This window comes from Acromyrmex echinatior, chromosome 13 (genome assembly GCF_024713525.1).
Source record: "Acromyrmex echinatior isolate Ae372 chromosome 13, ASM2471352v2, whole genome shotgun sequence".
NCBI classification, from domain to species: Eukaryota; Metazoa; Arthropoda; class Insecta; order Hymenoptera; family Formicidae; genus Acromyrmex; species Acromyrmex echinatior.
In genome coordinates, this window is record NC_141864.1 from 5,153,745 (window position 1) to 5,180,878 (window position 27,134).

Consider the following 27,134-nt stretch of genomic DNA (forward strand, 5'->3'; position numbering starts at 1 on the left):
AAAGACCGAGGTAAAAACTGAAGGCAATAACTAAATATACAAATGCAATGATTATGTAAAAAGTTTTATCAAAAAATAGATATTTCTGAGTTTAATAAAACAACGAACAGATTTTATTTTGAAACCAGGAATCAAAATTAAAATAATGAATCTAACATTATAAAAACGATATGAAGATTTCGTGAATAGTATAAACTCTTGTTTTATAACTTAATCAGATATCATAAAATAATAATAATACTATAAACACAATTTGAAGCGAAACTATAAATGATTCAAAGAAACTAATTTAGAAACAACAGAGAAATCCTACGGATGACAAATAACAATTCACATAAGCAGGAAATGTGATGCACAATGTAAGTAAGAATAATGAATAAACGCTGGTTATGAAATCCGGAACTACGTAGAAATTGCGAAGATGATATATGGAGCGGGGGAAATTTGTGAATTAATCACGAATTTCACCTACGAAGAAAATAGGGAAGGGTGAATGAGAAAGTTGTCAGAGGAATCCTAGGAAGAGTTGATAACGAAGCCTTCGCATGCAACGCGCATGTATGTATCTTTGTACAAGCGTATGTCTATGTGTAGTGTAGTCTATGTGACTAGTGGGTAGATTGGTGATGCCCTACAGAAGGGATTGGCTAGCTGTGACCCGATTCTGCCTCTATTCCACTCCTATCCATAGTCCTATCTAGTTTACCACTTTGCTCTCGAATTTGCTACAGTGAAGAGAACGAACGGAAAGAGAGAGACGAAGGGCTGAATGGACAAAGACGGGAATGCAGAAAATACGCGTGTGACGCGTGAGGAAAAGAGAGACCAGCCCGAGTATATGTGAGGTCCTCCTTCCTTGGACGGTGAAACTGATCACTATTCCGAATAGCTTGGCTGAATGTAAAAGGAAAATCGAATTTGATCGATGCCGTTGGGAGAGAAGAGGTAGAAGAAAGGACGAGAAAGGAGAACGCTCGCCCAGGTGTGGTACGAACGGTGGGCTTATTGGGGATACATATCCCATTCGTAGGTGGAAAGGAAAAGGGGATGTAGAGAAAAGATATAGGTCTCACTGGAAGGAAGAAAGAAAGGAAGAAAGGAAGAAACTATTTAGTACGATAGGAATAACATAGCAAAAATTCTAGGATATTTCACGGCAGACAGCGCGAGATTACGTGCGTTTGGAGACAATTATCATCTCACTGATTTAATTTTAATTGAATATCACGCTCCGCGTGCAAGTCAAGCCTTGTTGATCAAAGCCTCTCTTCAAAGCCTAAGCGAGATCCTCGTCGCACCTGACGTCGCACCGGTGGCTATAAAAAACGCGGTGAAGATCTTGTAACTCGCGAGTGCAGAAATAGAAATAATTTGATGTGAAAATAAAGAGCACTTTTTCTTGAACATCGTAACACTTTTTGCCCTTACAAAGTATTTGATAGTAACACTGATATAGCGTTTAAATCGTTAAGAGGCACTTCAATCTTTTTACGATAACGTGAGCATATTACGAATTTTTTTATTCGACGGTTTACTTGCTTCCGTTGGTGTTGCCTATTTTTATCAATTTGTAAACTGAAATGAAATTTCACACTTACATCACAGTTACCGAATTTTCTTGAAAATTCGCGCTTGTCATACAAATTTATGAATATCGTTTCAAATCAATAATTAATTCTTTTACGAAAAATATATAGTATATATGTATACATTTTTTTTAGTAGAAAGTCTCTCTCGTGTTTTAAAAAAGCTAAAACTCTGATCTTAATTTGTCCCTTTCAAAAGAACTTATTTTTTTTAGATGTGTTACTTTTAAAAGAAATTATATGTATACACTCTAAATTTCTTGCAGTGAAATCTCACTTCAAGAAAGTGAAAATCAATCTCTTCACGTCTTGAAAAGTTAATGACAATTTTCATTCTTTTTAGAATAAATTTTCACTTTAAAGAAGTGAAATCTCACAAAAAAAAAGTGAGATTTTACTTTTTTGAAGTGAAAATTCATTCTAAAAAGAGTGAAAATTATCTCAAGAAGTGAAATATTGTATTTTCACTTTTTTTCAAGGATAGTTGTACAATATTTTTCACTCTCTAGAGAAACTGATAAAACAAATATGCAAATTAATTAAAATTTAACTAACGAACTGATCAATTTTTGATTGATGTTTCTCTTTGTTCAGAGAACATATTCCTTGACCGCTATTCAATTTGCCTCTATTCATCCTAAACTTCCATCCTGTCCGATATTATCCTCGGGGGGTCTGCGCTCTAAATGTTAGGTATTGGCCATACATTCGACTACATTCCCGCGTCGCTGGAGTTCGGCAATGCCCTTGGCGACGATCAAGAGGTGCAAGCGCACGGGTAACGGGAGCACTCGTTTATGAAATTTGTCCGGAAGTGCATACAAAGGGAAAACTAACCGCGTGTGGTAATGACCACAAATTGCACTCTAAAAGAAAAAGGACAAAGAGGAAGGAATAGAATGAGAGAGAAGAAAGGATAGCAGATGCCACTTTTCCCTGCTTTTTCCGCGCGAGCAATCTACCTCTTGTCAACATGTTTGTTAAAGAGAGACGAGGAGGAGGGACGGACAGAGGGGAGGGGTTTGAGGAGGCAGAAGACCACTGGGAAGTGGAATACGTTCTTCGGTAACTAATGACAGTTCGGAGAAGTTTGCCTTGCTCCTTGCACCGCTGCCCTTCCAAGTTTTCCAATCGGCCAAAAACTCGCAAACTGACATTTACCTAGAAGGATTTACTTTGCGATATACCAGAACCGTCGCTTTCTCTACCTCTGTTATCGGCGGCTCTTTCCTCTGGCGCGACCATCGATGCCGGGAGCGCTTTCCAATCCCGGGGCGTTCGACTTCTCGTTTTCCTACATTCCCCTCCCCCGCCCCCCCCCCGCTGTCTTATCGAATCCTTCTTTAAACTAAGGCAACGCGATAAAATCCGCGAAAGCTCGCAGTTCGCCATAATCGGAGAAATATGAGGGCAGTAATCGAAATTGTTTTCGTGCGCGTATCGCCTGGAATTGTCCCAATGTTTCCTTGAAAGATGTCGAACGCGATATTGACTCGTGCGCAGGAAGTCAATCGATGAAAATTGGAGCATCTATTTCATAGAGAGTTTTTGCGATATGGTGAACGCTAAGGTCAGGTTATCTTCTTCTTAACAATTAATTAAGAAAATGATTTTGTGACTTTAGCGTTCACCGCATCTGGATTCACGTTATTGCAAAAACTCTCTACTATCTTTTTTTCTGGAGTAATTTGAAATATTCAAGATATAACGTGCGCGAGCACGTATAAGAAATATAATAAAAAGAATATTTTTGCACCAACATGTTAAATAGCTAAGGTTTAAAATCATGCAAATTAAAAAGAGATTTATATTAAATAACCAGAAATTTATATACAAAAGATATTGTTTTTTTATTAAGACATGAAAAAATTTTGTTTAATAAAAATACATTTTCAAATAATTTTCTCCCGTATACTTGTCTTTAAAATTACTTATATAGGCTGTTTATATTTTTGTTAGTTAAAAGTGTAGAATTTTTGATTTTATATCTATTTACTAAAAACCCATTTATTAATCTTTTTTAAAGTCATCACTCGTACAAACATTCCGAATGTATCGGAAACATATAGGCTTTTTATAAAAAAATATTTGCTGTATCGAAATGAATACTTCCTGAAAGCGCTCTTTGCTGTACATATGCCTGAGCTACAAATATTGCTGATATACGCATGTAGTGACTTTATATTTATCGAGAAATATTTATATTGGTGGTTGTAATAGTTTTTTCCTCTATACTAACGTGTAACGCGCTTGAGCATATATTTTGTATACGCCAATATGCAACAAATACAGATACTTTAACAACAGTTTTCTAGCGTATTGAAGCCTTTATATTAAAGTATTGGAGCATTCTTTACATCCTTTCTCATTCTATTATGAACGTCATATTTGCGATCGAATCATGAATATAAGAAATAATTGGACAGAAGAAGACTCGTGTAGAACGTATAAAAATACAAAATTATTTTATAGCCGGATGAAAGTCGGATAAAGTAGAACAGAGATAGAAGTTAATTAGAAACGGGAAAGTTGAGAATCGCGTAAGCAATTTATACTTTTTATTATATTTTATTTTTATCACATTTTATATTTTAAATATATATTTATATTTTTATAAATCATAAATTAAAATTAAAATACACCGCATTTGTCTAAATTACTATAAAATTTGTCACATTATTCACGTTCTATTATTATACTATTTGATTATAAAATTTCTTTTATTTTTTTAAAAGATGTGATATTTATGTTGAAGATGTTTTATTTAATTTGAATCAGCTTCATTTTTCAGTCTGTATATCGTTAAAAATCAGTTTATCAAACATTTGAACGTACGTTAAATAAATTAACGTAAGAATGTCATGGATTTTAATAAGATAGATTGCGGACACCGTGTATAATCGATAATCAGTAAAATTCGTTTAATTGAAGCAATGATTTTTATCAATAGTATAGCGTGAATATTCGCGAGCCGTAAAACCTTTTGCACGGTTGAAGACTAAATCATAGTAATCGATTTCGCTCAATATGAGGTTTTACCGCAAGCTTCGCGAATGCCGCGTCGAGTTTGCTCCGATACGTTGCAACGCTACGTGAATGATAAGATTATACGTTGCAGCAAGTGCATTCGACCTTCGCAATTTCGTATTCACTCCTGCAATCTCGCAGAACGACACTTGAGAGTGCCAACAAGATGTTTCCGCACTACTCGAATGCTTATATTCTGTTAAACGAATGGTTATTCGTATTCGTCGAGTTTCCAGAATATTGCTCATAGCTCATAAATGATAGAGTTGGATAAGTGACTCGATAACTAACGGACGAATATATAAACATATAGATTAACATCATTCGCTGTTTTTCTCATCAATTCTGACGTAATTAAAAATATTATTAAACTTTGTTGTTTTAAATCTTAAATTTGTGTTCATTTTCTTTCATTGATTAATTAACTAATAAATTAATTAATAACACTCACATTATTAATTGTTGCAAGTTAATTTTATTCTTAAAAATGCGTTCAACGCGGATTATTATTTTGTATAATTTATCTTCATTGATGTTTAACACGCATGGATGTGTAGGAGCGCATGGATGTACGGCTGCCTTCCGTCGGGAGTAATTCCGTCAAGTCAACGGTATGCGAAGCTTGTGCGATTAATTTCGTCTTACGATGAGAAAGCATGCTTTTGTAGTGGAGGAGGTTCCTCGAGGTCGAACTACGGGCAGTAACGTGTCCAACAGCTTAATCTTTAACTAATCCGAGTTGCCTCTGCGCGACGCCCGCGAGGAATTAGAGATAATCCGAAACACGGGTTTAATGACCAACTACTCCTCATATAGCTGCACGTCGAATCCAAGGTAGCCGGGCATTTACACAGTCTTAAGTAGCGATCTTAAGGCTTATTGTTAGAACGAGATTGCCTAAGTTGTAAGGGAATTACCGAGGCAAGTTTTAGCATAAGCATGAAGAAATTTCGTTAACTATCATAACGAGAGATTATATATCTCGTCTTTCTCTCTATTATCGTCTTAATTTATAATCACATTACTCATCGATTTTTATTCAAATCCTCATGAGCTAGTGAATGTATAATTGAATTCATAATTCCGATAGATACGTTCATTGCAGTTTAAAAACAGCTGTTGTAATTGTTCTTGATGGAGAGATAAATGTCGATTTTTTTTATCTCAGTTTTATATTATTGAGTTTTCTCTAATATTCCAACAAAAAAAAATTAATAATAAATTTAATATGTTAAATGTTTTCCAGTATAGCGAATATACGAGAGAGATCGTTTCATTTTTAGTTTATTACGTGTTATGGTTTTAGTGGATTGCTACTTGATGCCGTGATTTTTTTCAAATCGAGTAAAGTATCGAATTTGCGTAGGAGTTAGCCCACAATCGCATGCAACAAAGTGCAATTAATCTCTCGCGAGTCGACAAGTATGCCGTAGCCTTGTCGATCGCGATCAAGAGGATCCATTAATAAAGTAGATTTCCGACAAACGATTTCAGCAGGCGATGGAGCACCCTGTGCTCCACGGAATTACATCGTGGTCGTGCACGATAGTTTACAGTTATTTATAACGAGATTTATACGCGTCCACGTGCGGAATAAGGATGTGATTTATGACGCGGCGAGAGCAAGGTGATACTCAAAAATCGTTTCCTTCTTTCGCAGCTGCGCAAACAACAATTTATAGCATGTAATCGTTTACCTGTCATAGGTAAGAGATTTTAAATCTATTGCACCGTAATAATAGGGATTCCACTAGAAAATTGTTTAATTGAGTTTAATGTTGACGCGAGCCTAATCACCTCTGCTTTGGACATGTCGATATATAATTGCAATATTATAAATTTAATCAAATATATTGTAACAAATTTTATTAACGCGCAAGCATATGTATTATTATTAGATTTTGAATAATTAATTGCAAGCTAATGAAGTCGCAAAAAGCTTATAAAATCTAGAATTAATTGCATTATGATTCGACTTTATTATTTGCAGACTCGATGACGGAAGGGTACATTAATGTGCATTAAATGTTAATAAAACTAGTTTACAAAAAATAGATTTTAATTACTTTGAACCACAGACAGATTTCTTGGAAGAGTCTTATAGATTTTTTGATTCAAAATAATTTTTTTAAAGTTGTAAACTAATTTTATACTGAAAAAGGCCGTAAATATCAGAAACGAAAATTCGGGGAATATTATCAATATAAATATTATCAATATATCTTTCTAAATAATATCTATTTCATAATTTGAAAAGTATTTGGAGATTCAATATTGTTCTTGCATTACAATCGTTACACGTTTAGATCGCTGCTCTGCTCGTTTTACTTTTGATTCGCGGAAATTATTCTGATTGCATTCTAATTTTATTTACGTTTACAATGATAAACGCGCACATTAATAGCGAGATTACATTGTGCACGAAGGCTTTGACACGTGAAGCCTGCCTTGCCGTTCAGCCATGAAATGCTAAACGAAACTCGTGCTTGATCCCGCTCCGCATATAGTTGTGGCTTTGATAAGCTTCGCGCGCGTATCGATCGGCTGACAGCTCGGGCGTTTAAACTGTCCGATCGTCTCGGCCCTAAATGCCAGTGGCGAAATGTCCGTTGGCGGCGATAATGTAACTATTATGTCCGCGGTTATCCCTCGAATCGCGAACTGATGCGGTTAACGAGAAGTTGGCGAGTTAATTCCGCGCGTAACAAAATGTATCCGTAAGAGAAACTCAGAATACGCTTTGCAACAGTTTTCGTGAATAAATACATTTTTTTACTTCGTAGCAATAATTTTCTTCTCAAAATCTTCCCCAGTTTGAAAATTCTACGACTGATTGACATTTTTAACGGTATCATCATTTATATCCTAATTGAGATATCAATTAATTATAATTAATACAAATCTAAAAATAATCTTTGAATTGTTAAAATAATTATGTATTCTCTAAAATATTTCTTGGAATGAAATCTTACTCCAAAAGAATTAAAATAGTGCTATTATTGAATAAAAGTGACAGATTTTCACTCTTTTTGGGAGTGAGATTTATTTCAAAGGAAAGTAATCTCACGCCTTTTTTTGAATGAATTGCCAAAAGTGTGAAACCTCATTTCAAACGAGTAAAAATTTGCCATGCTTATTCAAAAGTACAAATTTTTCAGTCTTCAATATTTTAACTGTCTTGAAGTGTGATTTCAAGAAAAGAGAGTAGGACGCTATTTAGAATCAAATTCGCTAGAATGTCAAAACTTTGCTTATCATGTTTGAGATTCCTACATAATTACTTCAATAGTCCTAATTAATTATTTTAAAAACAAAATGTTTTTAGATCTTATATCTATACAGTTAAATTTTTAGAGATTTTAACAAAATCGTTTTTTCCATATATATATATAAGATTTGTAAAAGTTAATGTAATTATTACATTTTTTGCGTTCGGTAAATGAATGAAGGCAGAACTCGCATAATTATGATTATTGAATTTCTAGACATTCGATAAAACTCGCAGTGAGTAGCTAATTAATTCTGACTGCGTTTATATTATTAGTTAGCCGTTACTCTGTATCGTCTTTTATCGCCAATGAAATGGAGAGGAGGTTTATTGAATCATGATTTCCATTCCCGATGGGATCCCACGTTTATCGCTGCGTAATATAGCTGCGAAGCGATGCGAAATTGTCTGGCCGCATGCGACGCGATTGTCGCCCGAGAGGCTCGCACGAAAGCTCGCCCGCTTGCACGGCCTCGATCTCGTTATTCTCGCAATGCATTAAAGCTCGAGCGGATTTCTCTCTCTCTCTCTCTCTCTCTCTCTCTCTCTCTCTTTCACACGATGCGTGCTTGTTCCCCGTTAAATTCATTCTGTGCGACGGGTATAATGCTTTTTAACGAGTTTGCGTAAGCGCTCGACCAACGAACTCGGATGAAGCTCTGAGATTTATGTCTGGACCGAAGACGTTGCAATAAAGGAGCTTGTTGGGTGAGGCCATTGTAGCAGCTTTCAAGTTCCTTGACTCCGATGACCTAAAATTATCGCTCTTTCCGCTTCCCACGAGTTCATTTTTGTCTTCGAACTAAATATAGTTGAAAATTGTTGCGAACGAATTATCGATGCTACACACAATTGCTTTTCTCACTAATTATAATTCTTATAAAATCCTTATATTTTATTTATTCTTATATCATTTCTTAGTAAGATGTTGCATACTCATGAACGAAAAACATCATATTTGATTAAATTAGTTCTTCGTGCTTAATAATTTTTCTTGTGAATTTATACAATTTCCAAATTAAGATGTATTTCTTTCCACTTCATTGTTTATGCAGCAAAAATATATTTAATTTTTAAAAGTATCGTAGAGATACGCGATTCTTTGGATTCCTCCTAATTAGTCTATATCTTCCTGTTATGGATATTAGTGTACTTGACGTGTATAGCTTCGCCTAATGCTACTTGACAATCGATTGGGGTCGCGATCGGAATGACAGTTTCGAGTTTCTGTTGCCAGAATTTAGTTCCATTAATGAATTCGCGTCATATCGGCGAAACAACCGCGACTATTTGAGTTCTGGTCAGGTAGTCTGCGTCCCAGGAGAGTTACCTGAGAGCTCGCCGAACAGATGGCAATGTGTTGCTTTTTAATTGGATTGAATTCTACAGATCGGAACTTGCTATAGCCGCGACACGTATGGCATATATTAAAATCGACCGTTCCTCGTCACCCTGGGAGTTCGATTATATTTATTGAGTGACGTCATTCGCTAGAAAGCACTACTTTTGCGTGACGATGTTCTGCGCGCCGTATTTTTTTTTTTTTAGATAGAATATCTACTGAACTTATTATCGAAAGTACATTGGTTGCCTCAGTGCGCATTATCAAACGTAATTCCTCAAATGCTTACCTGATGACTTTTAAACTAATTGAAGTGAAAAGGATAAACGACGTCTAATCTGTGTCCATCTTCATTTGAAGATATATTTTCTACGATATATTTTCAGTAACGCATTGAATAATTAATTGATTGATTAATTTAAATAGGATGTTGTTGAATAAAAAATTGCTATTGATTATAAAAATGACTGGTCGTATCATAAAGTTATTACTGTAAAAACCATCGCTAAAAACTGTTACTTTCAGAGAAAAATAAAATTAGTTTACTGAATAAATTTATAACTTATAATATATGAGATATCAGCTTCCATCAAATGATCTTCTACAATAGATTTCAATTTTTAATAGAAAATATTTTTATAACTAACTCGTAAGTTATAAAATACTCCAATCCTCGAAACTCAATTTTCGCATAAGACTCGTTAAGTTTCAATCGCTTATTGTATTTCTAAAATTTATTTTTACTGTTCAAAAGCTCTTCATTTTTTTCTAACATCATATTCGTGGAGAAAATCATATGGTATTCCCGAATTAATATTTAATATCGTCGAATTAATACCTAGCCCGTTTAAATAGAGAACTATTACATAGATACGCTCTTACCTCGAATACGCTACGGCCTATGCAAACAATAGAGATCGATATATACATATACTGTGCAACAATTGGGGAAACTTTGGGAAACGCAACGGGACATTTGACCCATTATAACGGAGCATCACTCGATTCCGAGATCGCGACGCGAGCAGAACTGTAACCGATGTTTGAGTTCCGGTCAGGTAACACACGTACCCCAGGAGAGATACCTGACCTGAGAGTAGACTGCGGGAGTTATCGTGTACTTGATCCTCCTCTCGCATTCCAAAACGGCGGCACTTCGCTCACTTACCCGTAGAGACACTGCTGGTGGAGTTTGCGTTAAAGTTTCGCCACTTCTCAATTCCCGATTCTTCCTCTATGTCCTCCAAACTTCCTTCCTTCGTTTCTCTCTAGGCCTCTGACGTCGATACGCTCCGTTCACTCGAACGTTTTGCGGAAGATAACGTTGGAGAACACTCTGACGTTTGCTCTTCTTCATTCTTCTCTTCGTCTGACTTATCTATTATCTATCGGTCTCTATCATAAATGTAAGTATATAAACTGCGCGTTCTCTAATCTTAGCATCTGTGCTCTGTTAGAAAGAATTGAACGTATCAGCATCTCTATTCAACTCTATATCTCTCTTCAACTCGATACTTTGAAGAAAGAGAGCGATATGATTCAAGCTACTTCACTCTTTCCACACCGATAATAACTCCATAGGAATGCGCAGTCAATACTCTATTCTCATCACGTCTATCTATTGTCTTCGTGCATAGTCTATTGTTAAAGTACACTCATTCTATCATTTCGAAACGTCAAGAGAATTGTCCCTATCGCTTTTTTATCGATTTTGTTGACTTATCGTTCTGTTGTTTTGTCATTTTTTAATTTTTTATACACGTAGACATTGTTACGAGTTTTACTAAATGATTAAAATGTGCATTTGACATTGTTAAATTAAATTCATAGTTCGATGGGCAACAATTTAATATTAAAGAATAACAATTTTTTTTACAATATAACAAACAATATTCTGTGACGCTTTGCTTTTCATGCAGTTCCTACTGTTCTTTGGGACATTTAATTTCTGGATTGGATTAAATACGTTTACGCGCACAGTTCTCCCTCGCTTTTTCTCGCCTCCTCTTTGCCATGGCGAGCCGCGCCTCCATCCCTTCATGGCTGCTACCGGAAGTTAAACGAAGAGGTAATCCCGTGCAAATATCTCGGAATCAGCGATAGTTCCACCAACTTACGGGCGAACAACTCTTTCCCGTTTCCGCGCTCGGGTTATCGCGCATAATATATTGTCCGCCGAGTGGAATATCGTGTCGCGGCTACCGCCGACGCGCCATAAACTGGAACGAGCAAAACCAAAAATTTTTCTGTCCTGTAGTTTAAGGGACCTTGACCCGCGCGAGTTTAAGGCAAATTTGCACGCTTGATATCAACGATCTTATGGAACTATTATAATCAGCCAGTTTCTACCATTGTATTGGATCAGGGCAAAAGTTCGTGCTCGATTTATTATTCAAACTTCAAACAGCTGCTATTTTTGTTAAAAATAAAATAAAATCTGAATCTTACTCTATCTAATGAGAAAATTTAAGAATCTATTTTTTTAAATTGTGATAGTTTTGATAGAGTTATGAGCAATCAAAAGTCAAAATATTTATTTTATTTTATTTGTAACAACTCAATAAACAAAAAATCGTAGGAACATTTTTAAAAAACGATTTTGTAGGGAAAACTTCAAGCTTTTATAGATAGAGAATCGAAAATGTTCTCAAATTTTTTTTTAGCACGCTATAGATCTACAAAGTGAAAAGAAAATTTTTCATTTTTTTCAGCTCGTAGTTTTCTATATGTAAAAATTACAAAACTCACATAAACTCAAAAAATATGATAACCATTCGAAAGTAGAGATTTCAAGCTTTAAAACTTTTTTTTAAATTTATTTTCATTTATTTTTAACAAAATTGCAGTTGTTTAAACTTTGGATAATAAATCGGGCGCGAACTTTTGCACTGATCCAATAGTTTAACTTTAATCTCGGTTCAACTAATCTTCATCTTTTTCTAGTTCTGAAAATTAGATGAAGAGTTAGTGAAACCGAGATTGAAATTGAACTACATTTGGTAGAACATTAGTGATACAAATAATACAAAAAGTATCACATGAAACGTAAATCAGATTCTTAAAACGGGATTTGTATAAATATAACCAAACCGCTAAAAATATTAAATATTCGTTTTTGTGCAGTCTCCATCTTTTTTAAATTTAATTTCAATATAATTTATTTTTAAAAAGTATATCTATATTTTTATCTTCGATACGTATGAATCAGCAATAAATGGTATTGCTGTTCGGGGAAAAAATGTAAAAGAGAAAATATATATTTTCATAGATGTATAGACAGACCTATAGACATCTCGGAAAAATTGCTTTTGCAAGCGCGAGTTGAGAGTGAATTCAAAGGTCCCAGTCATCATGCAGTCGATACGCTGACCCAACTCACCGTTCTTCTATTTCTACGAAATATTTTATGTCCCCAAATGTACGATGCACGCATATAGAAACCGCAGAAATAACTTTCGTCGAGCGAACGTACTTTGCGAAAGGAAAACGCCATTGGAACTGGAATTTGTTCGGAATGAAATTTTCACAAACAGTGCTCGCTCGATGGGTTTTTCTCACCCATCTACGAGTATTCAACGGACGATGGAAAATTATACAGTGCGATCCACAATGAGACAGTATAACTTTAAGATTCGATTTTGTTAGTTTATAGATGAAAAGCTTTATATACGAATACGGTTAAATTCTGAATCGAAAATTATGCGACATATATTCTCCTGGTTGTAATATTTTTCAAAAACTCAATTAAACTGAGCAAAGTATTTATCAAAAAATAAATTTACATTATAAAAGAATCCTGGATATTGAAACAAAAGAACAAATTAAAAGACGATTGACTTTTACATCCTCATTCGTCCTTAATTTATCTTTTTGTATCAAAGTTTACATTTTTTTTTTATTTTTATAAGCACTGCTGTTATTTTCCTTTCATATTGTATGAATAATATTTTTGTATATATTTTTGAATATATATCTTTTTTAAAATTTAAGTAGTCGCAGTTTCACGACTATATGAAGAATCTCACGAAACTATTTTTGAAGACGACTCCCAAGATCGATCGGTCATATATCCGCTGCGTACCTTCGTGAACCATCCTGTACGTTCCATATGTGTAATATATGATTCGGTGACGAATATCGTCGTGGAATCTGGGCCACCGGATTGGATTCCGCGCGAAAAGAGACGACGGCGCCGAGTTGCATATCGCAAGTCGTGTCCGCGCGTCTTTTCGCGTACGTGCACGCGTGCATCGATTCACATCTGCAACCGACGTATCCTTCGTACGTGCAATTCCGTACCGCTCAGCGGAAACGAGTAGCGAGATCCATCTCGAGCTACGATTCGAAATTACTTGGGATGGAGCGCCGGATATCGAGAACTCGGAGAGTGATCGTTATCGCTGGAATAATTAATCCATTGCCCTACCTCCTTGATTTGAACCGTCGACTGCAGATCGTTGAAAGTCGATGCAGCGAACAAGTCCATGGAAGCATTCCGCAAGCTGTATCTCTTAGGTATTTCAGTTGAGAGAAAATATTACTTTCTATTTTATTAAATTACTTAATAGAGTTAAAATTAATAGAATTACAAAAAAATATCGAAGAAATATAAATAATTATTTTATTTATAATAAATTTAATTGTTACGATGCTTTTTGAAATAATCTGGTTTAGATCTTTAATTGAATGATAAATTACATTCAATAAACTTGATGCTTCGTCTGTATATAATACGTTTAACATTTAATAAAATTCAAAATATTAAATTATTGGTACACATTTAATTTAACATGACGATTCCTACTTTCTATTTTTTGTTCTTTAATCAAAGGAATCAGGATCGAAATTTCGTGTTCAGTTGGTGCATATTGAATTGCAATTTAATTTGATTAATAAGTTTTGATCAAAATTGGACGTTGACATTGAATGTATAATAACTTTCATATTAATCGAATAAACTCAGAATTGCTCGACTACATATAACTCGAAATGTGTTGCGAAAGTATGAATTATTTTTCTTGAAAAGAAAAAAAATAATTGAAAAACACCCATTTTTGATGCAGAAGCAGAAGTTTCAACTAAAGTTCGCCGAATGAATCGATATCACTTTCGCTATTCAAATCTTTAATCGAGTGCGCGCAAGTCATAATAAGCGACACAAAGTGGCGAACTTTGGCAAAATCGTTACTTTAACGACGCACAAAGTATTCGAGCCTGTTTCGGATACAAATGACGCTTAAATCGCTACAATGATATAAGCTCAAAACGAGAGAGGAATAATTATTTCTATTTTATAAAAAAAAAAGCAAAATGCATAAGAGGAATAATAAATCTAATCTCTTTCACGACTGTTTTAACGCTATTCGCCGCTTATACGTTCCTGATGCATCGTTGAAATTAACTTTCCTGTCTGCGCAGACTGCAGAAAGCGTTCGCTCTAAACTCGTTCGTGCTGTGACGGCTTAATAGTGCGCGAATGATATTACCAGTTACCAGAAATTCCGAATGCAGTTTTACGGCGACAGCGAGGTGGTTCAAACTGCAGATATGTGAAAGTCACATCTGGCTTGGGCCATCACGCCGCGTTACGTTAATGTGCGTCGTCGCTTTTGCAGATAAATTATAAGCGCAGGTAGTTATCACGACGCGACGTGTCTCAGCTACATCGACATGACGAGCAAACCTGTGTGTGCCTTTTGTGCGGTGCATCATGGATAGAAAGTAACGTTGTGAAAACTGGAAGAGCCGATAGACGTACAGAAGCGATGTCTGCAACAGAATTTAAACCATCGTATGAATCAGCTATTCTCTATTTGTTTGAAAAAACTAAATGTAGTTTTTAATAATATATAAACGATACGACAAAATTTGCATTGTGAATGTAGCTTTTTGTAAATTTACTACAAACTTTTTTCTATTTTTTTTTTTCTGTAATATAAATACGGATCTCTTACTTCGAAAAAGTGACACAAAAATTAAGTTTCAGAAAAGGGAAAAATTATTTTTCAACTTGGCAAAAATTATTGACTAATGAAATATAATGTCCCAGTGCAAAAGAATACATCTTTAACATCAAATATCACTTTCGTCTTTTTCGTTTCGCAATGAAATGTAAAAACGACTTTTATAAAAATGAGCTTTTTCGAGGTGTAACGCTTGTCGATTTTTATGAAATTAAATTAATTCACTTTTAATGATAAGATAATATTTGTCTAATTCACAGTCTCGTTTATAATTCAAAAACTATGCTTTTTTAGTTAGATCACTTTTGAAGTAAGGGAACAATACAATTTTATATTTGATTATATGTTTCGAAAACGTTGCTCGAGACCAAAATGTTCCGATGCAATTTATCTTTATTGATTATTGATATCATAACAAATATACACACATCGAAAAGATGCTTCCACCGAGTGTTCGCATTTATCCATTTTTCTATAACCGGATGTTCAATGGAGCCTCATTTTCTAGCGATCGCACGATTTTCAAAGAAGATCACATAAGACATTTTGCACCCATGGTCCCTTCATTTCTGCGACAAATTCGCTGTCCGTGCCTGCGAAGTCGAATGAGAAGTGCGAAGAAGAATCTCCCTTCCCACTCTCTTCCTCGAAAATTTTTCAACCATCGTATTTTAAGTTTTCCCGCATGAAGAGTTTCATTCTTCAAGCACTATCTCGGTACTTACATACTTGGCGAAGTCTGTGACAGAATATTTGGCAAATTACACATCTTTTTCCTATCAAGCAAGAAAATGATCAATCATTGTCATTTTAAGGCATCGGTTTGAAAAGAATTCGGAAAAGCTCGCGACATTCTGTAATTTTTTTTTCCATTTTTGTGACAGTCCGTATTAATAAAGTTGAATGAAAATGACAAACAAATGCCCTATTGTTTTTATACTTTGATTTTAAATTTCTCGCGTGATAAATCTCATTTCTCATATTCCTGATATATCCTTAATTTACGTGAAAATAAAAACGAATTTTTATCTTTATAGAATCGATTGAGAAAAAAGTATAGTTAATTTTAATAAATATTTAGTTCAAAATATTGCCACCTAAATTTACTTACAGTAAATAAATATTTATTCAGTGAAAAGAATGATTGTTAAATGAGAGAAATTAATGTTTCTTGTATCAAATAAATATATCTTTATATTTAATAAATATTTAGTTAGCAGTATTCAACTAAATATTTATTAAAATTGACTGTATTTTTTCTCAGTGCGAGAGAAGATGACTTTTTTATGTCATGATATATATTCTACTTTTCGTTATTCATATCTTCTTAAACACCTTAATATTCATCCAATTTCTATTTCGAAACATGGAAAGGACAGTTTTGCTGTGGTATATAAAAATTTAACTAGATACAGGTCTGAAAATAATTTTGATCATCAAAATAATTACATAGGACATGTAAACTGAAATGCATGCTAGAATGTCGGAAACTCTTTCCAGCATGCCCATTACGCTTTAGATTCCGACATAATTATTTTGATGATCCAACGAAGTTATTTTCAGATTTTATCTAGCTAAATTTTTACACACTTCACTAAAATCGTTCTTTCCATGAACGAAAGTGACTTCCTGCGTGTCGTTTTTCCGGAGCACAATATCTCTTCAGCCTGACGCTTTTCCGAGCTTACCGGCGCGGAAAGCTACATTCTTGAGCGTGTTGATATTTATTTAATCCGCGTGAAAATGCAGAGCAGAGAGTTTACCATCGACTTATGACTTCCGAATTGACGTTCGAAAGTCGATGATCCGTTCATCGGATCGACTCCCGCACACTCGACCCGGCGAATTCAATGGCTGCAATATATACGAATCTCGACCACCAGACCGAATCCACGCGAATGTCGGGGACTTTCTATTGGCACGGCTTATTCGTCGCACCAATCTTCCGGTTTCTCTCGTGCGTGCAGGCGCACACGCGTTTCTCCATTTTCCATCCCACCTGATCGAATAGTCTCGTTTGCACCGCTGAGTGGCACAGCCACTCTTCCGGCATTTGCCACTCGATCTCCAATTTCGCTCTCGCGATCCACGCTATTCCGCGCTGCTTTTCCACCGAGTCGAACACCATCCTATCCTCACCCTACCGCTCTCTTCATACGCAATCCTTCCTCGTCTTTCAAGCATCTGTAGGATTGCATCTCGTCACCCCTTTGCAAGCGTCATCCATTTCGCAAACCTCTGTGCAACGCGCGGATTCGCGCTTCGCAAAGCGTATTCAGCGTGCTCGCGTCATTTGCTTTCCAGTGAACTCCTCGTGAGAAGATCGAAGATGCAGAAGAGGATTTACGAAAGATTGTAGAAGTCGCGCACATTTCTTTTCACCTGGTTATCGAATCTGCAGACGATATTGTACTCGTTCGGAAAGAAAAGAGATGAGTTTCGAGAGTAACGATATTATAACTGAGCATTTTTTAAATATTTATAATAAATATTACACGTTTGCAATGTGATTTATTTATTTTATGTATTATGCAAAATTTTCAATTTATTTTTTCGAAAATGTATTTTTTTTTTTAACATAAAATTTGACAAAGTACGGATACAATTTTATTTAAGATGAGTTTATATATTCAGTCTCTCTATTAATGTAATACATTTCTAGAAAAACGAGAAGAGAAGAAAAAACTGGGACAAAGGAAATAGCGGAAGTAATGCCGGAGAAAGAGCCTGCTTGCTCACGGTAGCGTCGATTTTATCCAATCAGCGATGCCTTTAGTACTAATCAGCAATCGGCCTCTTGACTTCCGATGAACGGACGGGCTAATTACTGATCGGGATAAGACGCCAAAGTGGTAGGCGTGGCAATATGTGCGTGGATTTTTATTCACGCGCGTGTTCTATAGTAACACGATTTTTTTCCTTTCTCGTTCTTCTTCGTTCATTTTCAAGATCACGAGCAATACTATTATCGCGAAAGAAGGAATTAAGGCTACAAGTATATCATTGCAACAATCGAAATGAAATTGATCTAAAAATTCTGATAGAGTGTCAGTGACTGTCAAAGTCAAAGACAAAATCAGGTAGACTTGTTAAATCATTTTATATATGTCTTCTATATCTTAAATTTTTCTGCCGGATGGTATAGAATTTTGCAACAGACAAAAAGTGATATTTTATTTATAGTTCCTCCGAGAGGATTGCGCACGAAATTCACAACGAGAGCAAGAATACAGAATTTTCAATTCAACTAAGGAAATTAAAATATGAATAAATTATGACTGTACATCAAAGTTTAACGCTTGTGAGCGATTTTTGATGAAAAGAAACAAGTTTAAGCTACGCTGCGTTTTAACTCACGGCAAGAAATTCTTCAAGAGAAATCTCGCAAGCGAAGAAAAGTAGATTCATTTTTAAGGGTTAATGCTTGGACATTTCCGAATGAAGGGAGCTTATCGCGCTTATCTGAATCGCGAATGGCTAGTCGCGCGCGAGATTGGATCGTTACCGAAAAGCAAGGGACATACCCGTAAGTTCCTAACAGATACGCCAAAAATAACGTCGGAATAAAACGGGATCCTCCATTACCGGATTCGCGGAAGAGGTTCATGCGGAGGTTATCTAAGCCTCCCCACCGCCGTTATCTTAATGGCACTTATTGTCTTGACGTATAGTACGTTTCTCTCGGTCTCACTCTGCCTCCGCGATTCCTCTTTCAGCTCTATCCTTTCTACTTTCGCGCGCATTAAGCTTCGCGAGGGTTGCGAGAAGGTGCACCACCGCTGATGCCAGTCGTTATCGCGAGAGCGCTGAATGCCATTCGTTCTCCGTCTTTCATTCACCACCAGGAATTATACAAACTTGACAGCGTATCTCTGTTTTCAGATTCGCGTAAATTGAACGTTGAAACTTGGACAGAATTAAGAAAGTGAATTTGAAATGTTATTACATTCTCCTGCGATAGTTCTTACAGCTTTTACTATTCCAGCGCGATAGATGTAAAGGTCGTTAATTTAGAAATTATTTCAAGCTGAATTACGTTTTGTGACTGAATAAAGTTTTGTTACTTTTGCACGCTTGAAACTTACCTCGCAAAAAGCGATTTATTTCAGTTGAGGTACCGGAAGATTATCGATCGAAACTTTTGTTGGAAGAAAGTACTTCAAATTCTTTAAGGGATATTTGAGTGAAAAAAGTCGTAAATATGAAGCACTAAAAATTGTGCTTTATTTTACATAAAACGTTATCATCATTCTTACGGAAAAGACGGTTTTGCTGAAGTATTTAAAAGTTTAACTAGATAGATCTGAAAATAGTTTGTTAGACCATCAAAATAATTAAGACGTTCAAATTCGTTATTGGAATGTTTCAATTTTTTGCAGCTTATCATGTTTGAAATTCCTACATAATTATTATGATCCGCGACAAAATTATTTTTAGGTCTGTATCTATCTAAATTTTGGATATTTCAGAAGAATCGGTTCTTTCCTATGTTGATGCTATTTATTTAATGAAATTAACGGTAATTTCAATCGCTCCATATTATACTCTGCACGAAAATAGAAGGTTTCCGTATTTGTTGAATAATATCGGGACACGAAGGTATAACAGCAGCGTTTTTAAAACAGGGAATCACAAGATGGATGTCGTCCGATATATTTCAAGGAATATATCTCAGAAGAGATCCGGATGATTCCGGCTCGGTTTTCAACGTTTGCTTCCGACAAACATCAGTCTGTCCCTGGGATCCGCGTTATTCCGCACTCTCTTACGAGGATATGACCGCTCATTGTTTCCGATTTTCCACATTCCCGAACATTTTGCCATGCCGACGACTGCGATGATTAATATTGACGCGACTATACGTGGAGGCAGAGTCTGCGCTATAGCTAAATTACACGAACTTTAGTGCCCTCCTATCTGCCATGTCGGCAACGGGGTCCCTAGGGATTCCTTGGTTCGTTGACACGACAGTCAACGTCATAAGCCAGGACGACGTCTCATCCTGCCGCAGCATCGTTCGCTAAGCAACGTCGAGTATCCCTGTACTCTGTGCTTCAGATTAAATTAGAACTCCGGCATGTGCAGCAGCAAGTAGAACAACTGATCGGTGGTCATTTATAGTTTCCAACATTTATTAATACTCGCGAAAAATTATGATCAATTGTTTAATTACGTCAATAGACAATTATTCAAATCTACGAGCATCATCAATTCGGAGCAATTTCTGTACTTCTCTATTTCGCCTCGAATGGCAGGAAAACGCCATTACGAATATATATATATATATATATCTTCAAACGAAATTACATTATTCCGTACGTCCATATTACGCGCGATTTGACAGGTGCAATTTTTTCCTCTGCTTCTCGCACTTACATATGTTTCATATTTATTCATATCACCATTGTTTCCCATCGCGTGCTGAGAAAAAGGAGAAAAAAGAGAGAGGATGCAAGCCTTCAGGGAAAAGTTCGCACGTGTCGCAACACGCGGGGTGAAAAACCACGGGACTTATTCTTGGCATTTATGCGACGAATTCCGTATTGAGTTGGCGCGGCGTGAATGCGAACATCGATACTCGGTCATTTAATGCAGTGAGTGGTGCCTTCCGCGTTAGGAGAAGTAAAAAAAAGGAGGAAAGGAAAGAGAGAGAGAAAAAAGAAGAATCGGAGGTACATAGTCGGCGTAACGCGGAATCGATAGCCGAAGAATTACTAGGAGAGGGAACCGCGCGTGTGCGCGGCTGCGGAATAATTCAGTATTCTCGGCATAAGTGGCGCGCGCCGCGGAATGAACACATGCGATTCTGCCGGAGGGTGAACCTGCAAGAACCTGCCCGCGAGGCGGAAGAGAGAGAAAGAGAGAGAGAGAGAGAGAGAGAGCTTCCACCGCAAGCTCGTTAATTATACAAACGCCGTTCGTGCTCACCTCGACACAGCTTGCTGACGCGAATACTCGCGCTTTGCCCGCGCCGCTTTGTTGTGCGTCGATAAGCGATAAGGGTGCTTTCCACTTTCCAATTCCGACAGTCAACTGTCTTGACCGGCTATTTTTATCGCTTCGCTACGGTCAGGATGCGTTTATTGACCGTGGATGAGTAATGGTCGAAAATAGTTGGATAGAACGTTTTGCAAGACGTCCAGTGTCTTGCACTACACTGAAATTTATAATACTTTATATAACATACAGAGAGAAAAAATTTTGACCATAAGACTTCGTATTATATTGGACAAAAAGTCCAATTTTCGACTGTTAATTACATCTTATTAAATATTGTACTAAAAATAATAATAAGTCACTTCGGAAATGCATCAACGATCTTTCCATTGATAATTTCTCCCAGGCAGCCAATGGAATGGTCACTGATTTATCAACTAATGAAAATATTGGATGCAGAATTTTTTTGATATTTAATAAAATGTAATTAACTCTAGAGTTTGTTTAAATATATGTTATTATCCAAGATCGTTGATAATAGGGAGTTTTTGCAATACCGTTTGTCTAGATACGGTGAATGCTAAGGTCAGGTTATCTTCTTTTTAAGAATTAATTAAGAAAAGGATAACATGATTTTAGGGTTCACTGTATCTGGATTCAAAAAACTTTCTTGTTGCAAAAACTCTTTATAAAAGATGTCATTTTGACGTTAAAATAACGATAAATGTCAACTTGCTATCTGAGTAATGATTTAATAAACAAAATTTTGTTACACAAACGTTTTTGGCACTCTGTATAATTCTTAATTTCATTCTAAAAATTGTCTTTGTCTTGAAGCGATTTCAAAATAAAAATTTAATACGAAATGGAGTAATAATATTCTCTAATTATCGTAACCATAAATTAACGCTACGTGAAATCTCGCAATAATTTTTCATCGTTACACGTATTGTGTATGAGACAGGAGATAGAAATTCAGTATATACATACGTTCAGTACATACTACGTAGTTATGTATAAAATGATTAATGTTTTAGTTTCGCAAGTTGATATTAACGCTTTAACTGTTAACATAGTGAACGTGTACATTACTAATGCTGCAGACGCGAAACAAAACACATGTTTTATTCAGCCGTCATTTCATTAAACAATCGTAGCATTAATTAATAGTCAATAAATGAAAATGGCAGTTAATTGCCTCATGAAATAAGCATAAGTCTACAGACAGATTTACCGCCACACGTGTAAACAAATTGTAATCCCCGTACGTATGTATATGTAGAATCGACATAACATTTGCTAATGATTGAGTGCAAATATTTTCGGCCTGTTTGACTAGTAAATGTATATGTGGATCGTTAATTCGGAAACTTTAAGCGATCGTCATTAATCTTCGCGTATCGAGGACCGAAGTTCAGCATCGACGGGCGAATTCGGCGCGCGCTTAGTTACGTTGCAACAACGCTCGTGAGTATTGCTCGAGGTCCTTGACAGGATCCACCGGGAAGTTTAGACTGAGTTTACCCGTTAATGACTGGGTACATACCAGAGGATGTGCTCAGGTACGCCGGTGGCCACGTATTCGCCGATGTTGGCTCATCGGCTTCACGTTGATGAAGAGAGTACCAACGATACACCAAGCAAAGCGATAGAATCTTGTTAGCGGTGCCCATCCTTTTTCAACGCGTAGTACACAAGCGTATCCAATCAATGTTTCTCGACGAAGTTCGCTAGTATACGTGATTAAGTTTCGATAGTCGCCTCGTGAGTTTTAAAAGAATAGCACGCTCTGCTAATCTCATGAAAATATTGCATTAATCGGCGATATATCTGCGAGTATGCCTTGAAAAACTTTTTGTGTTGGAAATGGTTTATTCGAGTCCTTGTCAAAATTTTATGTTGTATTTTTAACACATAAAATGTTAATTTAACATAATGTGATTATGTTATTTAAATATTTTGTGTTAATTTGAATATTCAACATTTCTTAGTAAATTTCAAAGTAACACAATTTATGAATAAGTAAATATATAACATGAAAATGTATTTTTAAATATAAATTCTAAGATGAATGAATAAAATATGTGTTAATTTAACATTTCATAAATTTTAATTTTACTGGAAAAAAATGCTTTCACAATTTGCTTAAAAATTGTGTCAATATCATTTTTTTCAATATAATATTTGTGTTATATTTATCTTTCTGATATATTTATCTTAGGTTTAATTAACACAAAAATTTGAATGGACGTTTAGGACATAAATTTGTTAAATTTAACATAAATTTTCCAACTGCAGTGAGGAATAAATGGTTAAATAATTCGCCAGAAATAAATCTTTCAGAGTCACGTCCCTATATGGTGTATGGTTTTGCTGAAGTACCTAAAAATTTAGCTATATAAATGCAGATTTGAAAATAATTTTGTTGAGCTATCAAAATAATTATATAAGACGCGCAAACTGCAGAATGCTAGAAAGCCACTGTTTGCAGCATTGCTCTTCATGTTTGAGTTTCCTACGTAATTTTGATGGTCTAACAAAATTATCTTCAGCTGTATTTACCTAAATTTTTAGATATTTCAGCAAAATAATTCTTTTTGCGTATGTAATTCGCAATTTTATACAGTTTATCTACATAATAATATATATAAAAGATATTTCAAAACTTTTATTATTATATATAAATTAATTTGTGATAATTTTCATAAAAAGAAAAAATTTAATAAGAAGCGACCGCAAAAACTATTTCTTATTTCTAATAAATTTTATCCAAATACGACTGATATATTTTTTATTTCTCTAGAAATAAAATCAGAAACATAATTAATTCGTATAAAGGTAATACTAAAGTTCAATTCATTGAAGCTCTTTAAAGGTCATTATCGATCTGCGCAGGCTCATCTTACGCGTGTTATCCTCCAGAATGCCGCCGACTTTAATTCCGTTAAACTTCATTAAACGTATAGCACGATATATGCGGGGTAGCATACATCTACGAGCGAGAATCGTGCCGTCTTATCTGTGCAGTTAGATATCCGTGTGAGATCGCGTTCGTTTTATCGCCGGCTATGCAGCGCCGAGTACGAAAACTAACACAACAACCGCCGATAGCTTGTGTATCTTCACTGACGTGCGCGCGTTTTCGCGTCATTATTCAAACGGAGCGAGAACTTTAATCGTGAGAACTTTAATCACGCGATTCCAAAATTATCTAGCCGACGTAGGGAGGAACTTCGCAGAGTGGAAACGAGGAAAAGGAATTGCTTTGCGTCGCAATGATAAAGCGATTTTACTCGCACTTGACATTACGCTGCGGCCCTATTTGGAATTCTTCGAAGTTCGTAAGTCGACATGAAATAGGAGTTATCTCAGAGACTCGTGAATATCGCACCTGTCTAATTAAAGAAAATGGACGCGATTTTATCAAAAGGCACGGTTGACTTAATTCAATCGTATTTCAGCAGTGGAAAAGAAACTTCTTTTTACTTTATGATTTCATTATTGAGAAAGAACTAGCTAAAAATCAGATGGAATTTATTAAAAAGGATCTTGCTAGACGATGTTTTAAAATATACAGAATGATTAATATTTCAATTGTTTCTTTACATTCTATAAACTTTTAGATAGTTACACATTAAAAAAGATTTAAGCGTTTTCATTTGAATATATATATATATATATATATATATACAATGATGAAGTATTTAATTCTAATTGTTTTTTTAAATCTCGTATTTTACCTTGACATATGAAAATCGCGTATTTTTGTATTAATCCGCGTAGAGAAATAAGCGGATACGTTTAGCGCTTAAACGCGAATACGAAGCTCGGGCTGCACGCGCCGTGAGGAAAATCGATGCGCATAAAGTATTCTTCTCGCGTGCATGTGAAACACTGATACGTATTTGAATCTAATCGACGTAGGTGCGCTGGGCTGCCTGTAACCGGGCCTGCGACACTTTCAATGGTACTGGCGTTACGAATGATTGCACCACGTACATCGTACATATCGTATTCCAGCCGAGGCAGATACATACGCCATCTCGTACACAGGGTGTTCCAGTTTCCTCGCCTTTCCTTCCAGTCGCTTAACCTTCAACGAATGTATCGATCTTTTTTTTAAACAGAGATTTGATCGTCAAGTCGTAAGCTTTTGGATACTTTCAGTATCATCCACTGTATTTAAAGTTATATTTTTACGAAATTAATCCTTTGCACTTGAATGGCGACTCTCAGTCGCCACTTGGTTTTGATGCAGCAACTCGAGTGGCGAGTGAGAGACGACAATGACCGTTTATGTTCGATATATTTGGGCGAACTTCAAAGTACAAAAATATAACGGTTTTGTAACGTTAATTTATGCATATTTCATTTTATGTCAGCTGTAAGAAATTTTAATGAAAAATATACGTTGAGTACAAAGGGTTAATAGATGCTACTTGAAAGTATATAAAATAAAAGATATTGTTACATTCTCTTGAAATTTAACGTACCAAATTTTTTGACTTTAAATCGTTCGTGAAACAATTATCGATATTCAAACGTCGAATTTTTTAAATTCAATGTTTCCATAAAATTTTTAACACCGTGTGTAGTTGTGCTAAAGATCCCGGCAAGATTTACCGATTTACGTACGCTTTCGTTACGATAAATGGAGACTGTCGACTGCAAAAGAACCGATTCGATCCCGTCGCGTCGACCAGATCGGTATTCGCCGCACTATTATCGATTTCTCCTTACGTTTCTCGGTGATAAATATGTAGAAGCCCGCGTATTGCTTTATTGCAAATTGCGCTCACGCTCGCGGGAGTACTTGAATTCGAGATACCCTAGCTGGATCTCGCGAGACTGAGATTATCGATTCGGCACCTCCGTCGTTCCCAGGTGGCGAGCAAACTCCTATCTACTTTATGGCAAACTATACTTATTTATGATATACACGTTTAAAAATTTGTAACAAATGGACAAATTCCGTGAAATATTCAGTAGTTTAGTGCTTGAGAATGTAATCTTCATCTTTAATTTTAATTCCTTGGTATCTTGTTTAGAAAATGTTAATGATTACTATGAAATATCTCACATTCAATTTTTAAACAAGATTTATGATTATTTGAGATATACGACGTGTAAATATGCACTTCGATTAATTAAGTTAATAAATCCGATTATTTCCTTAAATAGCAGATAGAAATAGGTATTGTATTTTGCTGAGCATTGTATAAGTCATAATACTTTCTCCCACGGTCCATGATATTTCTAAATTACCATTGTGATTAATAGAGTATGTTATTTACTTACACCCTTCTAAAAAATATATTAGCTCTCTTAAGGATAACGAAATAATTTAATTCTAACTGATAGCAACGAGCCCTCGAATGTCCACCACGGATGATGAGGGTACACCCCGTACGAAACGGGGAAGAGACTGATGACGAACAGAGTGAGAAAGAGAGGGGGGTACAAGGGGCATGAACGGGGTTGTAGGCAGGCGAGAAGCGAGTGTGTTGGGAGTTTGAAGCCCTTAATTGCTTTTTAAAACTTTCCAGTTCGAGCTTCTCCCTCTCCCTGGCATGATGGTGGCCCTCATCGCCACCCCTTCGTCGCACCCTTTGCATTCTACTTAGGAATGTTCAATATTAGTTTTCCCTATCGGGGTTGCGAACGCGCGTTCGGCTAAGACGACAGGCGAACAAGACGGATGCCAGAGGTGGAGGTGGAGAAAAACGGGGACGGCCGCATGGACTGATTCGTCGATAACTGGCCGTCGGTTTTTGCACTCCAGGCAATTAACGTTGCCTTCTAAAGAAGCTACTCACGGGTATCGGTTTGTCTATATTCTGAACATCAGGAGTCTCGTCCTTCTTTCAGCAAACTGTCCGTGCTGTCGAAGTTTCGCCGTGCTCCTCTCCTTTTTTTTTTTGCGGAAAGGAAGATATTTTCAACACGCTCAAAAGTTAGTTCGCAGAGAGCGCGGTTGCTTCCACCGTGTCAAAGTGGAACGATTGTCACCA

General features: G+C 35.9%; 2 protein-coding genes across 8 annotated transcripts in view; one reads left to right on the forward strand and one right to left on the reverse strand.

The window, feature by feature from the left end:
- Window positions 1-27,134, forward strand: part of olf413 (DBH like monooxygenase olf413) — a 345,980-nt gene that overhangs the window by 291,616 nt on the left and 27,230 nt on the right. The window lies entirely within an intron of this gene.
- LOC105150873 (uncharacterized) overlaps window positions 5,269-27,134 on the reverse strand; it is a 157,736-nt gene continuing 135,870 nt past the window's right edge. For all 5 annotated transcript variants that reach the window (XR_015547225.1, XR_015547224.1, XM_087412846.1 and 2 more), the window contains one exon: window positions 5,269-14,992. Coding sequence is in view for 3 of the 5 variants with exons in the window: in XM_087412846.1 (XP_087268972.1) it covers window positions 14,780-14,992 (213 nt within the window). In the remaining 2 variants the exon portion in view is untranslated. The remainder of the gene's footprint in view (window positions 14,993-27,134) is intronic.